Genomic DNA, 16,833 nt, shown 5'->3' on the forward strand with positions numbered 1-16,833 from the left:
ATCACATTTTATCTTTTTACTTATAATCAGCTGTAACGTCCATTTTATGATCCTCCACCAATAACAAAGGCGTTGGATCCATTGCATCAGACGAATGAAGCTAATACTTAACTGATTAAATTCTCGACCAATTGCAGGTGGCGGGTTGAGAATTTATCTATTTATTTATTTACATATACAAATATTTTTTTTGGAGGGGAGGGAGGGGGATGTAATAAAACCATAGTGGTAAATATCGGACTTACAAACAGTGTTGCACTCCATTCTTCAAAATTATGGCTCTGTGATGCCTAAAATAATCTGATGCGTAACATATAAACAACAAGAAAGCCCAACACTACATTTGTTTCGTAGAGTCTCTTCTAGCCAATCTAACGCGACATGTAGAGTCATGCTATTGGATACTTACCATGAACGGTTAGGTTAATAAATATAGATATTTCAAGCATAATTTCATAGTAATGATCATTGAACTATTTTAATATAAATATTGTTCAGAGAATACTGATCTGTCAACTGTTTGACAATATTTATTACACGATTGTAAAAAAAGATTGTGATAGAACGGAGAGAAAAGCAAAATATATTTTAGACGAGGAAAGTAACTCTTTTTTTAAAATTTCAAAATGCTCTTTGGAGATATGTTAACACACTGTTTATTTTTTGCAAAGCTTTAAAAAATGTTTTGAACCATGTTCTTTTACATTCAGGGTCATATCAGAAGACATGAATTACGGTCAAAATATTCAAATTGATAAATTGGAAGATCTGTATTATAAAATTGGAACTGAATATCTAGGGGCACAGAAGAACATTTAAGCAATGTTTTACAGGACCACATCATAGAGAATCAACAAATGTAAAGTAGAATTGGGAATTAAATTCAGGCCCTAAGTATCACTAACGAGTCCTTGAAGAAGCTGTATAATGTAATTAAGTACATTGTACGGCTCCACTGTATCTAGCTCAAGATTTATTTGTATCTGAAGATGCTATTCACTTGTGTGTCTTTTGTAAAATCATTAAAGGCTAGTGAAAAGAGAATAAAGTTACATTAGTTTAAAATGTTAACGACCATCAGCCATATCTTGATTACCATGAAAGTTGCCTCGTTCGATAATGCAGAGTTAAAAATGCAGCATTTAGTTCCTTCACATGATATCTAATGTATGATAACGATTTATCCTGAAACTCTCACCTGTTACTAACATGTTTCTGCAATATAATGTTTAGAATATAAATAAATGAAATACAAAGAAAATGCATTAACAAAGAGTACATCATATTTTGATATTTACAAGATGGTAAAATGGGCGATTAAAGTTAAAATTGAAACCATAATATTAGGTCTCATAATTCACATGTTTTATGTGCGTTTCATGTCTAAAAATCCTTTATAGTAAATGGATATTTGATATTTTGAGCAATCAATGCTTCAACATCAGACCGATATCTTAGATTCGTATTCTCATCTTTTGGAAAGAACGCCAAAGATATTATATACTTTTTAAAAATTGTGTTGCATTACTTTTGAAATTGCTTTCTATATTAAGCAGATTCAGTTCTAACCATGAAGCCTGTGTGATGCCATGTTGTACCTCTATGGTCAAACAAACTATGGAAAAGTGTGAGGTTTGGTGAAAATCACAACTTGTGAACAGGCCAAAATTAAAAATTTTGTATCAAATGAAATAATCTAATACTACATGCAATTGTAAAATGAAGTAACCCTGAAGATATTTAGACGAGAAAAAATGTTTTACATCTAAGATAAACTTCCTCTTTGGTGTTATGAAACTCTCTCGATTAACGTCAACATGCGTCGATTTTCTACCATTTTAAAGTACACTAAATGTGAAAATGATGAAGATTAAAAAAGTAAACCAATATTAAATGGTACTAAAGTATTCATCATTTACGTTTATTTTGTATCGCGTGTGAAACAGAAAATGAAAAATGTACAACTTCTGTAGAGATAAAAGCAGTCACATCGACTTACAACTCATTCTCTAAGAAAACATGTTTTACAACGTTTTGACATCATCTGTTTAGCAACTAAAACATAGAATGTTTTATGAAACGCTGAGCAGCCAACTGCCGATATATTGCTCAATTGCTATTACTTTCTTATACAATAGATCATAATATCTCTGACCGAAAAGAAAAAGAATTTTTGTTATATATATGAAAAAAAAATTAAGAAAAAGAACAGCTGATCGATAGAATACCCATTCACCACGTCTATTAATTTCAATGGGATATCTCATGATTGAGAAATGCTACAGGTGACGGAAGACCTCATTCACCTCCGAGTGACTTAGGTTCTTTTCGGAATACATATTACTTTCTTTCTGTTTATATATTCCCTCATTTACTTTTTTCACTCTTTCGAATCTTTTTCAATGTTATTGGATTATGAAGCCTATTCTTTAATCCCCCTGCACCATACGTTGTTTCCTGTCTATGTTTCAAAATTCTGATTATTCTACATATTTATATTGCATGAATGATACACATTAACTATTCATTTTACAACAATAACCAAACATTCTCATGACTTATATCAATCATCCCTGTCGACCCGCACTGAAGCACTTTGCGAGAAGGAACCGGGGTACCCGTGGATGTGTATAACACAAATGACCATCATTAACAGAAACGCTTCGACATTAAAAGGTAGAAAGATTAAAAGCCCACGGTATACTTTCTAATAGTCTACTTAAACAGTGACAATCAATTTGCCCTCATGAATTTAACAAATTAAATTTGACCGTTTCGTATACAAAATGTTGTCAATATCTTTGTAATGTAACACTTGCAGAGTAGAAATTTGTATACAATAAAATGGATAATTTTCTTTTCTTTTCAATACTTGAAATAAAATCGAAATGACTTTGTCAGAAAAAAAAAGATTCATATTCCCAGGAAAAAAGAATAAAGTAAAAAAAAAAAAAATGTACCAATATCTTCAATTTATATATTTCCATTTGACCTGTATGCACTAGTGATTGCCTCGTTTACTCAAGGATCCTTTCTGGGCGGCGCTGCATTCCGTCATCCGGTATTTGTAACATACACTATGGTAGTGTGATCATAAAATTAAGGAGGAAGGATTTCAACAACGTTTGTAATCACATTTCTTTAAACAAATTGCCACGGTTAAAGATATTTTTGCACTAAAACTAATATAAAAAGTTTGATGCTCCATTTTCAATATATTTTATCTACATTTAAAGATCATTTGATGTAGATGTACGCGTGATCGACCTTCGACGGGCTTTATAAGTTATCTTTAATATAACTATCCTAGAGAACAACATTAAATTTCAAACATTTTAATAAAATAAATGTCGTTCATCTATCTATCAAATTAAGATTATCAGTAAGCTTATTACATGATCAAGGTCGAGAAAGTGGTATGTAATAATTTTAACTTGTTTGCTCAAGTAACGTAACTCCAAGGAAAGAAGTTTATTTATCTGAATAAGATAAAAGCATTACTGCTGATAAACCCTTTTTTATAACCCCTGACTGCAAAATATGTTTTTTGATTTTAGGGCATGGTAATCTTAATTTGAATGAGTAAAAACACTTCTCTTCAAAAGTTAGCAATTCAATATTCACAAAATTGGCGAAGATACCTTAATTATGAATGATATTAATCTATCAATGCCAAGCACATGACATGTCGTGATATATCTTGACGAGAAAGATGAATAGATACATTATGTTCTCAACATTTACGGGGACATAACTACTTTATATTGAAAAACATTTTCAACATGACTGTTGTGATTCACAACCTGGGGTTTATTTTGTTTTATACTTTTGACGATGAAGCCTCATTATTATTACTACAAATGAAAGGAAATAGTCGAATTAAAACCTGAAATGGTTGGTCCATATTGCGGCAATGAGATCATGTCCGAAGATATTTCTCATTAAACAAAAATAATATTATGAAGATTGTCAAACATTTTTATAGATTGTAATAGGAGTACTGCTGCAGTAGCAGGTCTTGCCCATGATGCTGTGAACGTCGGTGGTAGGCGACTAAAGAAAATGTAATTTTGTAAGACACATTGATCCATTTACGTTGTGTCATCATACAATACGAAAATTATTTCTGATCTTAGTTAATTCGACATCAAACATATTTACAAAGAAAGTGAGAAACCTCCCCCTTACCATCTCCTGCAAGTAAAGAAATACACAAATAATCACCCATAATACAGTTGTTGATAAGGACCAGCTGAACAGAAGATAATATCTCACAACAAGTGAAACGTGTTTACAACATGTTTATAGGTGTCAGGAAAGACAACAAGACAAACAGTATAATATACGGTTGGAGAAACTTGTTTACTGCGTCTTAAATCGATGATAACTGCTCTCATTTCATTAGCACCAGATGTGGATAGAAGAGACTATGCTTCCGGGAATCTGCTTTCGTTTGCGGGGTGGAGAAAGGGTCAGAGTATCTTATATTTTGTTTGTTGTTTCTCGGGATCTTTTGTTCTTTGATCTTCTTCATTTCTTTTGGGTGTTTTTTTGCTCCATTTTAATAGCGTTTTTCTTTTGTTGTTTTTCATTGTCCAGGATTTCCTTCTTCAAAAATTGTTACGTGTCTCCATAATGACACTCACAATGTGATATTTCGTATATTGTTAAACTGTGGGATTTTCATGTAAACCCACAGTATGTTTGCAGTACAAGCAAAACGTTTAAATTAAGGTTATGTAACATATTGATAAGCAATAACTAGCGCCACCCAAGGAAGGAAAGTGACACATTCTTATCAATAACAGACAATGATTCATACTGATATTGATAGAGGTAGAGTTCGCCTTTCATCAAGAATATACCTATCGACCCGACTATATTACCAATGCATTTATACATAGCCGGTTATCATTGATAATGAAAACAATGTGTTGACCTCAGATCAAATGTATATATATATTGTAGCGATGTTGTCAAAACACAACGTTGTTTACAGAGACAACGTGGCAGCACAGAGATATCTTGTAAGTGCTGACCCGACTCTACATGAAGAATGTCAAACATTGCTTAACATATGTTCGCGGAACCCGAGAATGGCTTCGATACCGAAGCAGAGTCGGCACACTATTGTATAGACCATGCGTAGTGTAGATGTTATGAAGTGAATAAAAAAGTCAAAGTTTATATTGTTCCTCATTACAGTTACTTTGATTTACAATACCCAATTTCATCATATTTTTTTTTGAGTTTTGACATAGAATTTATATAGAATCTAGTGAGTAATATCGACGGTATGGTCCAATATTGATTCTGCATACTATCAAACAAATGTTCGTTAGATGTATATTTCTGGGACCGGTATATCAATGAAGTAATAATGACAATATGAACAAGAAAATTGTCAAATGTTCGAGGCCATCTGCTCCTTTATCAAGATATAAGCATTACATAAGTTACACATTGTCCTATTTCCTCGTACGTTTTCGAGTCTCTGTGTAAACTTTCTTTTGTTCATATTTTGCTCTAGTTTAAGTTCGGATTATGATTATGATGACTGTAAGGCATTTTACTTTTGTTTATTTTTACTTCACATATAATATATATCAAATACGAAGTTATAAACTTTAATCGAGAAAGTTATGTCTTTATTGAATTTCACTTGTGATCAGTTTCACTTTTTTCTTTGTCCGAATTATATATAAAACAATACGTCAGTTGTTGTTACTATCGGCAGTGTTTTGATCAATTACTGTCAGTCAACGACAGTATAGTGGTCAGTCAGATTTACAAGGGGCAACGCGAAGGAAAGACCGATAAATTTGTGTGATATTAGTTTGTTATACTACTGACACTTACTGAAAAAATAAATAATGATTGAAATCCAAATAGTTAATATTATACTTCAAATATAGCAGCAACATTTGAATGATCCACTTCTCCTTCACTTTATAATTGAACTTTCTTTCACTTTTCCCGCTCCAATAAAGTCTACCAGAATCAATTGTTTTGATAAAGTGCTATTGTTGGTATGATGAATATCTATAAGTAATATAGTATCATTCCATTATATATAATCAAGGAATGAATGTGAAGCTCGTTTTGTATATAACATAGGGTAAAGTGTTACAGGTACAAATAAAGGCGATCAAAAACATTTCGATATAACTTAAAATATATTAACTTTATGAATAAAATCAACGATAACACATTGGTTACAAATTAGTAAGACGTTCGTTGACAAACATTGTATGTTTTATCACCTTTGTTATATATAAACATGTATATACAAACATCAAACTGTATTTAATATTGGAGCATATGTCCAGCGTATTGTTTCAAAAAACAAAGATCTTAATGTATACTTAACATAAACGTATCTATGTAATTAAATAAAAAACCTAAATAAATCTGAGAGAGTTTAGTGATAGTAATTAAGGATAATATCAAAAGCTTAACATTCTTTATCTCTAATGATGATATTTCATGTCCCATTACTATTGCGATCAGGTTTTCCAACCACCTCTTCCTGTGTGTCTGTGTATATATATAACAACGTAGATACTGACACCGCGATGTGATGAAAGACTTCTGTCATCAACCACGTAGATTGCACGCGCCTGAATCCTTGCACGGTGTTTAGCCATAGTTCCATACAACAATCAAGCAATGCACGTACTGACACGTGAGATCTCACTAGCACCAGGGTCCGTCAGTGAGCATGATATTACCATCAGATCTGCTTGGAGTAAGCCTTCCCAACTAGCCTCATAGTAAAATAGATATTAATACTATATCTAAAACAAAAGTGCAGTGACAAATATCAGTAGATATATATATATATATATATATACCTAGAACAAATTCTTTGCTTGTTGTCTTGGAAACTACTTTTGTCAGTCTTTACGTAATATGGATGTCAATTCTCGTTCATATTAAAATTAAATAATCTTCTTTATCATTCATGTGAAACGACTTTTATTTGTATTATATTGGTTTGCATGTGTATATCAATGGATGTCTAAAGAAATGTGTTGCCCTTCGCAGTATCTGCTTATTCTTTCGATGCACCGTATAGTGTACATTATCATGCTATCTGGAGTTAACGTGTTTTAACTGGTAAGATTAGCTAATACCATAGACCCAGAACATTTTTTTGAACTGCTTGCAAATCGTTAATAATATTCGTTCTTCAAAACTATTTATCAATCGTCGGAGTACGGTAATTTCATTTTTCTCAATGGGAATTGACCCTGTATCGCTTTTTTTCATTCTCTTGAGAAAGGAAACCAAGTTGATGAACATCGCCTATACAAGCATTATGATGTATTTTCTAAATATACATTAATTATAAAACGCAGGTTTTTTGTTTTTGTTTGGTAGCATACAGGTATTTTGTAAAGACCATTTTTGAAACGAATGAAGATTATTCCATTTCTTCATTCGAACTGTTTCTTTTATGGAACGCAAATGCACGGGTTCAAAATGAATTATTGATATATTTCTTTGGGAGGTTACCCTTTTGTTATTGGAAGGAAAAACATTAATTACATGATTTGTATTATGCAACAGTATACAAAGTGAGAAATTATGTCAATTATGACTGAAACCAATATATCTTAAAAACAGAATTTGTCATTATTCTGATTCAGTTCAACGTCTGATTGCGAACATGATCATACGCCGTATTTGTTTGATTTTGTTAATATTTACACAAGATTCACTAGGTTTCCCATTTTTATAACAAGGTCATCAAACTGATTAATAGAATATTCAGGACTTAGCACTAGCTATATGATGTAACCATCAACCTTGAAACCTTACTAAGCGATGGACAATTGACTTCAGGATCTGGTGTCACACTAGTACACTCAGCAGTAGTTCGCACCTCCCTCGAACCTCTGTCACCTGTTGTCTGTCTTTTGTAACCTCGCCAATACATCTAATGATAAAAGCAGATAAATAGAGCACACATATGTCACAGAGTTCATAAGCTGCAAGGTTAGTCGACATCACTGCCTAAGCATGTACCTAATGGGTTCTTTGCGATGAAACCATCGGGCAAATTAAGTTGCTTCAGACACGTGTTTAAGGACATTCAAAGTTACATAACATTGATCCAACCCAAGACATTAAGTTAAACAGAGTCATGTGTGTGCCTGTGACGAACTATAATGGGATATTAATGAACTATAGGTAATGCATCTATTCCTCTTTCACCCGTGAAATAATAAGTATATTCAAAATGGATCTATACCGTAGACTAAAGTAAACTAAATCAATACGAATTAATTATGTGACGTCATCTTGATATTATATGAAACGAGGTCAACTATTTAAAAAATAAAGCTAAATAGTGCAAAACACTGGCATTATTTGAAGATATGATCTAAATAATAAAACCTGTATTTAGGCCCATGGTACACGAGCCAGACATATTCCAGGTTCCAGGTTTTCCAAGTGCTCTATATATTTTGCCCCGCCCAGCAAGTAATCAAAAGAGCATCAACCCTTTGGAACACTTATCGGTATCCATTTGTCACTAATCATTAGCAAAGGATATTTTTTGTTTGACAGTGTAGTCAGAAAATTGTGTATAAATCAATCAAGGCCGAGCTATTTCTCTTTTTCATAGTAGTGCATCAACGAATAGTCAGTATCTTAGTATGTCTATTCTCGGTGATATACACTTGTCGGACTCGCCTTGTCTACCTATATCTATACATATGGTACACTATAATGCAAATTTTCTTATTAACGAACACGTGTTTTCCGTGTATATGCGCTTAATTTTCTATGCGAATTAATGAGCTTTTCGAATTACTCCTGGAAATAAAACAAGGTGTAGTTTGCTTTTACTTAGAACTGGATTGAATTAGGTTCAATCTTAGCAGATTAGGTTCAAACGAATTCTTGTCTGGGCCAAACTGTTAGAATCAGGACTATACTATTGCACCGTTATGTTCTTAGTTTATAGTAACGATTGTGATAGTACATGATTTTATACTACAAATCATATGCTTACACGTATTAGTCATCACACAACAACGAAACGATATGTGTAGTAACGTCTCCCTAGAGCTCGATGCTTTCTAGATTTAGTTTCATTTAACGATCCATAAAAGATGACAATTCGTTTCATTGCGATATTTATGATTTGTTGTTTGTGCATTTCATGTTTATTTGTTTTTATTTTCACTTGAATTATTAATATATATACATCAGTTACAAGTCCATTTGCCTTAGAGTAGTTCTCATCCACTAAAAGCTTTTGTTTTATTCAAGCGACAACAAACAACAAATAATGTATGTAATTGTTTACTATTTATTGTTTATCTAAATAATTTGATATAGTCCTGTATGAACTTATCGAACTTATAAAAGTACAGACGAGTGATTTTTTATCTACCTCTAATTACAATTTGCTTGAATTATCCATTTTCCCAGATAATAGATTTTATAATCACTGGTAAACTCTCAATAATAAAATTACTTTCATTAGTATAATATATATAAGCACTTTAAGTAAATAAAAAAAAATTGCCTTTGAGACTGAATTTTGATAAACAAACAAAACAAATATGACATTTGCTTTTTCGTTGAGACAGAAAGCATATACGTAACTTAAACATTTAGTTACTATGTGTGGTGGTGAGATCAACATTTGATCTACAATGGAACAATTACATATAGCCTACATCGGTATCCTTTACACATTACTCACTATCAGTTTCGACTTCATCCCCCATCCCATAAACAGGTGGTCGGGTGGCGCAGTGTTAACGCACTCGCCTTCCACCATGCCGGGCGGGGTTTGATTCCCGGAATGGACGTGAAAAGGTATGGGACCACCTTCCCGACTAAGTGGGGTTTCTCATGGTACTCCGGTTTTCTCCAACAGTAAGACCCGTCGCGCTCTTCCATCCGGGCAAAAGAGTGATGAACATAAGTTGGAATAACTTGCTTCACAAGTGTTGTGAAATGAAGTTTATTATTATTATTACAAATAACAATTTATGTTTATTAAGTATTATTAAGTATTAAGTACATTATAATGACCATCCTGAACTACACAATTGTCTTCAACTTTATTACAGATAAAGTAAAATTTAGAGTGCAGAACAAGAATGCCACAAATTATGCCCATATTGATTAATGACTTATTAATAAATCATTATTTTAATATATAAGGGCGTGATGTAAACTCGGAGCATGATAAGGAATGTTATAAAACGTTAAACGTTTAATAAGTACAGAGTAAGATATCACATCGGTGATGAAAACACATCAAAAACATTTCATGAAATTAAAATGACGTGATAATAGACCCCAGACGGTTGATAAGCGAGAACGTTCGAAGAGATCTGATTGTGAGCAGGTTTCTGAATTTCCATTTCAATCCGATAAGATACAATATTTCCTGATAATGGACGTCACGCGTTATCCTATTCATACTAATAAAAACGTCTTTTGACGTCGTAACGTCGTGTAAGAGGAGTTTAATTATATCAGTAATTGTGTCAACTCTCATGTCCACTTGATAAATTTCGAAGCAGATAGACAGATCGTTGGTATAACGGGGTTGCGTACATATCTATGCACATGTTTATAAACAGTTCATCCCTGTATCTCTCAGGACATCCGTCGCTCCATGTATCTCCCAGGACACCCGTTGATCCTTGTATCCCCAAGGACATCCACAAACACATAATAAATAGATATATTCAATATTCTAAGGTTTCTGATAATCCCCGATGAAATCATTCCTTTAAGGAATTATGAGGTAGCAATGACAAGGCCTAAGATGAAAAACATTATAACCATTGCAGGACGATATATACGTTTAGAACAGAAAAAAAGTCATATTCTGTAAATTCGTTTGCAATTTAGGAATTCGCAACAAAAAATGATTTGCTTTATATAGAGATATTCTAATGCATAAATTAGAATAAACATTTTTTATCAGATTTCTGTCATACGTGTATTGATATGTTATGTTTATTATTTGTTATTTTTCCAGGGTATGGTCACGTGGCTCCAAAGACCGACTATGGTAGGATCGTTACAATTGGTTACGCTGTGCTTGGAATACCTCTGACGTTGTTGTGTCTAACAAACATAGGTGACCTTATGGCCACAGGGTTCCGAATGTTATATGCTAAAGTTTGCTGTGGTGTGTGTTGTGTATTGTTCAGTCCGACCAAACGTCGTCTACCAGATCCGGAAAAAGGCATTGAAGAAGATATGGTGGTTCAAGGTGAGGAGAAAACACCAGGAGAAACTATACATGTGCCGACGTCATTGTGTATACTAGTAATGACTGCATATATTTTACTAGGAACACTTCTTTTCTCAATCTGGGAGGGATGGGACGTTATAACCGGAACTTACTTCTCTTTTATTACTCTCAGTACCATTGGTTTTGGTGACGTAGTTCCGGGAACTGCAATGGACCAATGGGCGAATGAACAGAAACTTGTCCTGTGTGCGATGTACCTCGTTTTTGGACTTTCTCTTATTGCTATGTGTTTCAACTTAGTTCAGGAGGACGTGAAAGCTAAATGTCGGTGGCTTGGTGCCAAAATTGGCATTATTTAATATATTTACTTTACAAATCAGTTGTTAGATTACGCTTGGCTAACTAACATCAATGTCGAATGAAGAGTATGAAGGTTTTCTTCGTTTGGTACCATACATTGAAATGGTTGAACAAAAGATAAGAAGGGAAAAGGTACTTGCCATGTAATGTATTATATATGTAGTCACTCTTTGATATTTCAACAATTGCACATTTGTCTGCTGGTATGTGATCAATACAGGAAATGATTTACAAATAATGTTTTTCCACGTGACATAACTCATTATAAAGCAAAACAAAAAGATACAAAACAAAAATGTCATCACAGTTGATCGTCATGTGAAACTAAAGAAACTACGATTGGAAGTTACAATTGTGTAATATCTTAGAAGGGAAAAAATGGAACTTGGTTTTTTCAGGACGTTGAAACGCCTGATGCGTTGTGTGGAATCTTATTCACAGGCAGAAAAAACAGAGGATGACTATTTCAAGCTAATGTGTTGAAATATGCGGTTGCAATTATGGAAACGTATTTTTTGTAACATGAGTTCGTCCGCTTGATATTTCTATATAATCTTAATGCTTTAAGTTCATTTTTAAATGATATCCTGACCTTTACCTATTTGATATCTAATGTAAAGATGCCTGCAAATTTTATAGAAAAGAAAAACTACCAAATGTCCAACACTTTAGAAAATAAAATGGGCGTTGCCTTTGAATTATAAAAATTGAATCTCAAACGAATATAGAATCTCTTGATGAATTACGATTTGACATTGTAAACTTTTCTGAAAATATGTATACTTTTTTTCTGTATTTCAAGTAAGTTTTTTTTCCTTCAGCGCATTAATTACTTTGGGATGGGCTTTAAATGTGTGCATGTCATGCAATCCTTTAATCCTTTAAAGTCTGTAAATATTTGTAAATCTGGCCTACGATATATGTTAGGATGCTGTGAATATTGGTAATTATATAGTTCGTTCAAGTACATGATAACACAACCATCATTTCAGTCCATCGATTTCATGATTACAAGGCGAGCATGTGGCGTAGAGATTAAGTCGTTACGTATGATTCATTAACACATTGAATCATGACCACCTCCCCGGTACATCACTCAGTCACGAGCAATAACACAACGTTATATAAACTAAACTCCAAACTACATCGCTTGTTAAACTGTTTATGTTTTTCATTTCCACTCTTAGGCATGAATGGAAAGAGTATCTTTTTTATTTAATAAATCGTTATGTAGTGTGTACACTCCTCTGCTTTTGGATGAGAGAGAGATAAACAGAGAGAGAGAGAGAGAGAGAGAGAGAGAGAGAGAGAGAGAGAGAGAGAGAGAGAGAGAGAGAGAGAGAGAGAGAGAGAGAGAGAGAGAGAGAGAGAGAGAGAGAGAACAACATATTTCTAATCGTCATCAATATGAATACAACAACTAACTAATTAGAGTCATTCAGATAGAACTACAAAAATGTATGCAGTTTCCTTTTTTTCAAAAAATCTTCAAGAAAATACCAACATGTCATCATAAGTGAAAACATCTAAGCGTTGAGCCGAAGTATATATAATAAATGGAAATACACACCTGAAAAAACTATAAAGATATTCATCAAATTACTTATTGAATTAATATATCACTGTGCATAGTAATATGAATAAAATATATAATATCTTAAGGCACAACGGATTGTGGCACCATTCAATACAAATTTTTAATTAGATACAATACATAACCGAAGATTGAAGGTGTCTACATCTAGTTACTGTAGAATTCCCATTTCTTCTTATCAACATCACGTACAATGTGCATATTCTGAACCGTTTCACTATTCGGATAGATAATACAAATGAAAACTGTGGTACGTCAAAGATGATTTTTGTTTCTTTTTCTTGTTGCTAGATGGAGTGAAATAGTGTGTCTGTTCAGCTAGTGATAAAAAAATATCTGTGTGCATATCAATATTTTTTCGCAATGCTTGCATAGTTTAAGTCAAATATGTGAGTTGTATTCAGTCATAATATACATATTTATATTCAGTTTGAATGATCATCTGTTCCAAGTGTTTGTTTCTTTCCATAAATATTTTTTTCTCAGATTTTTTTAGTTTCTGCCTGTTTGTGCTAATTTCGTCAACATCTAAGAAACCGTTATAAAAATTCAATAGCTTAGTCTTAACATGTATGCATTTAATCCGAACATTAGGTCAATTTCACTCAATAGGCATTAACTGTGGGTTAGAATATATATGTCTTAATAGACTGATAGTCCAGGACGATGGAATCCGTCTTCATAGTACGACAGTCTGTAGCGGAAATAATATATCTTACTGAACAAAAATTAACTGGATAACCAGATTGACTATCCATGGGAGGTGTACTGGATGTGAATAGAAACCCGGGCAATGGAGTGTATGCTAGACTAGCTCAATATTAAACAAGTACACAGACAATGAAAGGAACGGGTATGAAACTGTTCTCATTCAATGGGCAATACATGAGGGTTAGACTATGTTTTGATAAACTGACAGTGTAGACGATTGGGCTTAACATGTTGACAATCCAGAGTAATGTAATATGTGTCCATATATGGCCCATACAAGATATTAAAAATTTGTCCTGAGAATGTGTCATAAATGGTTGATCCGGTGATAAAATTAGACTTTACAGACTGAAAATCCATTGGGTTTAAGAAACAAGTGACAGAATCAGCATGAAAATATTCAAGTAGAAAGAGAGCATAAAGGGGATAACATAGATATTAATAAAAAGTAAGCACTGTCACAAATCTATCCGTTAGTCCTGTATAGGCTATAGGACAGGTCGAAATGAGTCTTTATTAGATAGATAATTTCTAAATTTATTAACTGCCCATTTGATTCGAACAATTGTTTTCAGTTATTGACATATCATTTGTTAAGTGGTTAATTTTATTTATTAATATTTATTACATATATTATTTATATGAGTTAAATTAGGCTTGTGTATAATCAAAATAATAATTCCTGATCATTAGAAAACAACAGTAAAATTACCATGAATGATCCCGGTTCCTATGCCTCCGCGGTAGAACTTCGTTATCAAATTAACGAAGGGACGCAACTCTGTGAATTGTGGTGCAAAACTCTTACATAAGAATGTAACATGGTAAATGTATGTAAAAATGTATGTATGATTAGGTGTTATGAACCTTCTGATAAGCTGAAGGACTACGTGATCAAACGTTAAAATGATAATCATGTGACATCAGTGATAAGACAGTGTCAGAAACACTGCGTTTCATTTTATTTTGTGATGAAATAACAATGGAAGTTCCAATGAAAATCGGCATCTGGGTGAAATAAATCAAATTATGCATTTTCGGTATTAAATTGATTGTGAGATGGCGTAGTTCATGTTTTATAATTATCTTGACGCCTCAAAACGTACCAAAACTTTCTGGGGTAACAGAAAATCACGAGCTCCTCCATATCATCAAAATAATATACATAAGAAGTTTACGCGACCTCAAGAACTGAGAAATTGATAACATGTTTTCATATTACATTTGGACGTTTTGCAAATAGGAAAATCACACACAAATAGCTTTGAAGAAAAAAAAGAAAAAAAATTCATCAGCAGAGTGTTACACCACACGTTTCTGTATGGAAAGTAATCAGCGATAAATTTTGACAAGACTCTGGTTAATAACATTTGTTGAAGTCAGCATGTCTTACTTAAACTGGAGGCAAAGATTAAGTGTATACTTCGAGAATGTCTGCTTAATCTCAAATCGAATGCACTCTTTGTCGAACAAACACGTTATCCAACAAATATAATTGCATTTAGATAAAAGGATATGTTAAGTTCTAGTGTACTTTCATCATGCGATAAAAAAATATTTTTGTTCGCCTATTTTCTTATGCAAAGTTTAGTTATAAACCTCTACAATTATTTTTTGTAAAGAAGGGATGCTTTTAGAACACGTGTGGTTAAAATACCAACGCATTTAATTTGTTTTGACGTTGAACATTGTATTTAACTTGAAAATGAGAAGAATGAAAGATTATGAAATGTATCCTTAGTATCTTGTTCAAATTGTGTAGCACGTGACCATTTCCTGTCATGTGACTATTGATAAATGATCCATGATTTGTACTTTGACAATTGTGATTAATTCGGATTACAAAAACAATTTTCACTTGAAAAGAGCGATATTGAAAAAGAACAAATTCAACTTGAAAGGTGAAAAAGACAGTAATATGTTATATTTAGTAATAACAGACCCCTTTCTCCGCCAGTTTTTGTTCAATATGAGGAACCAATCAATGGTTATAATAGTATTACGTCATTGTATCTGTGACGTCATAAGTTTGTGTGTATTGAATCTTTCAACACAGGCATAAAATAATTTTGGCATTTATTCATTAGAAGACTTCCTACGGGGTATTAAAAAACGATCAAATGTTCATATACCATAAATAAGTTATAAGTGTATGTGTGACGTTCTGGTGCTACACTGTCAATCTCGTTTGACAAACGATCGATGTTGAGTGCAATTGCTTGCACATAGAGTCATACAATATTAAGCATCGATATGGTAATGAAACATTTGCATCGAAGTCAGCCATCATAAAGGTTGGATATGTATTCAATATATACTTGCCAAACAGATTAAAAAGAAAACCCCAATACCTTTTCTATTGCAAACTAAGAATATATATTAACTGTTATTTGTCAATTTTGTAGTTAAAACATATGCGGGCTTATTATGTACTTTGCATTTAGCTACAGTGAAAAAATGTGTTTCTCTGTGGAGGACAATCACACTGCAAATACAGTGTTTGGTGACAAAAAAAATGGTCACAAGGTGTATTGAATATTAAATGAATGGTGAGATCACATTAGCAAGTATATCATTCACCGCTAACTTATGTTTATGTATATATGTACACAAGGTGTTTTTTTTTCTGCAAACAAGAGTGAGCTACCACACAAGGACTTGAAAAGATGTGTATTTCCTGGCAGTTTAGATATAGAGAATGATGTATTTAGAGTATTAGTTAATCTCATTGCTAATTATAATTTTTAAATATATGTTCAGAATATACTATTCATTTCAAGTCCCTGTGGAACCCGAGTATAAAACAGTGTCTTTCAGCTTCCAATGGTTTGTCCATGTATATATGAACATGTATTTATATATAAACCAATTTAATGAGTGTGAATATGCAAATTAAGTGTGAAAGATGTGAAAATTGTAGTGATTATTT

General features: G+C 32.8%; 1 protein-coding gene across 1 annotated transcript in view; it reads left to right on the top strand.

The window, feature by feature from the left end:
• Positions 1 to 11,598, top strand: part of LOC132550948 (myb-like protein X) — a 46,514-nt gene extending 34,916 nt beyond the window's left edge. The window contains exon 2 of the mRNA XM_060215049.1: positions 11,021 to 11,598. Coding sequence (XP_060071032.1) covers positions 11,021 to 11,598 — 578 coding nt within the window. The remainder of the gene's footprint in view (positions 1 to 11,020) is intronic.
• The last annotated feature ends 5,235 nt before the right edge of the window (positions 11,599 to 16,833 follow it).

Source organism: Ylistrum balloti, unplaced genomic scaffold (genome assembly GCF_031769215.1).
Source record: "Ylistrum balloti isolate Yb309-2 unplaced genomic scaffold, AGI_CSIRO_Ybal_v1 Utg370158, whole genome shotgun sequence".
Classification (NCBI taxonomy): domain Eukaryota; kingdom Metazoa; phylum Mollusca; class Bivalvia; order Pectinida; family Pectinidae; genus Ylistrum; species Ylistrum balloti.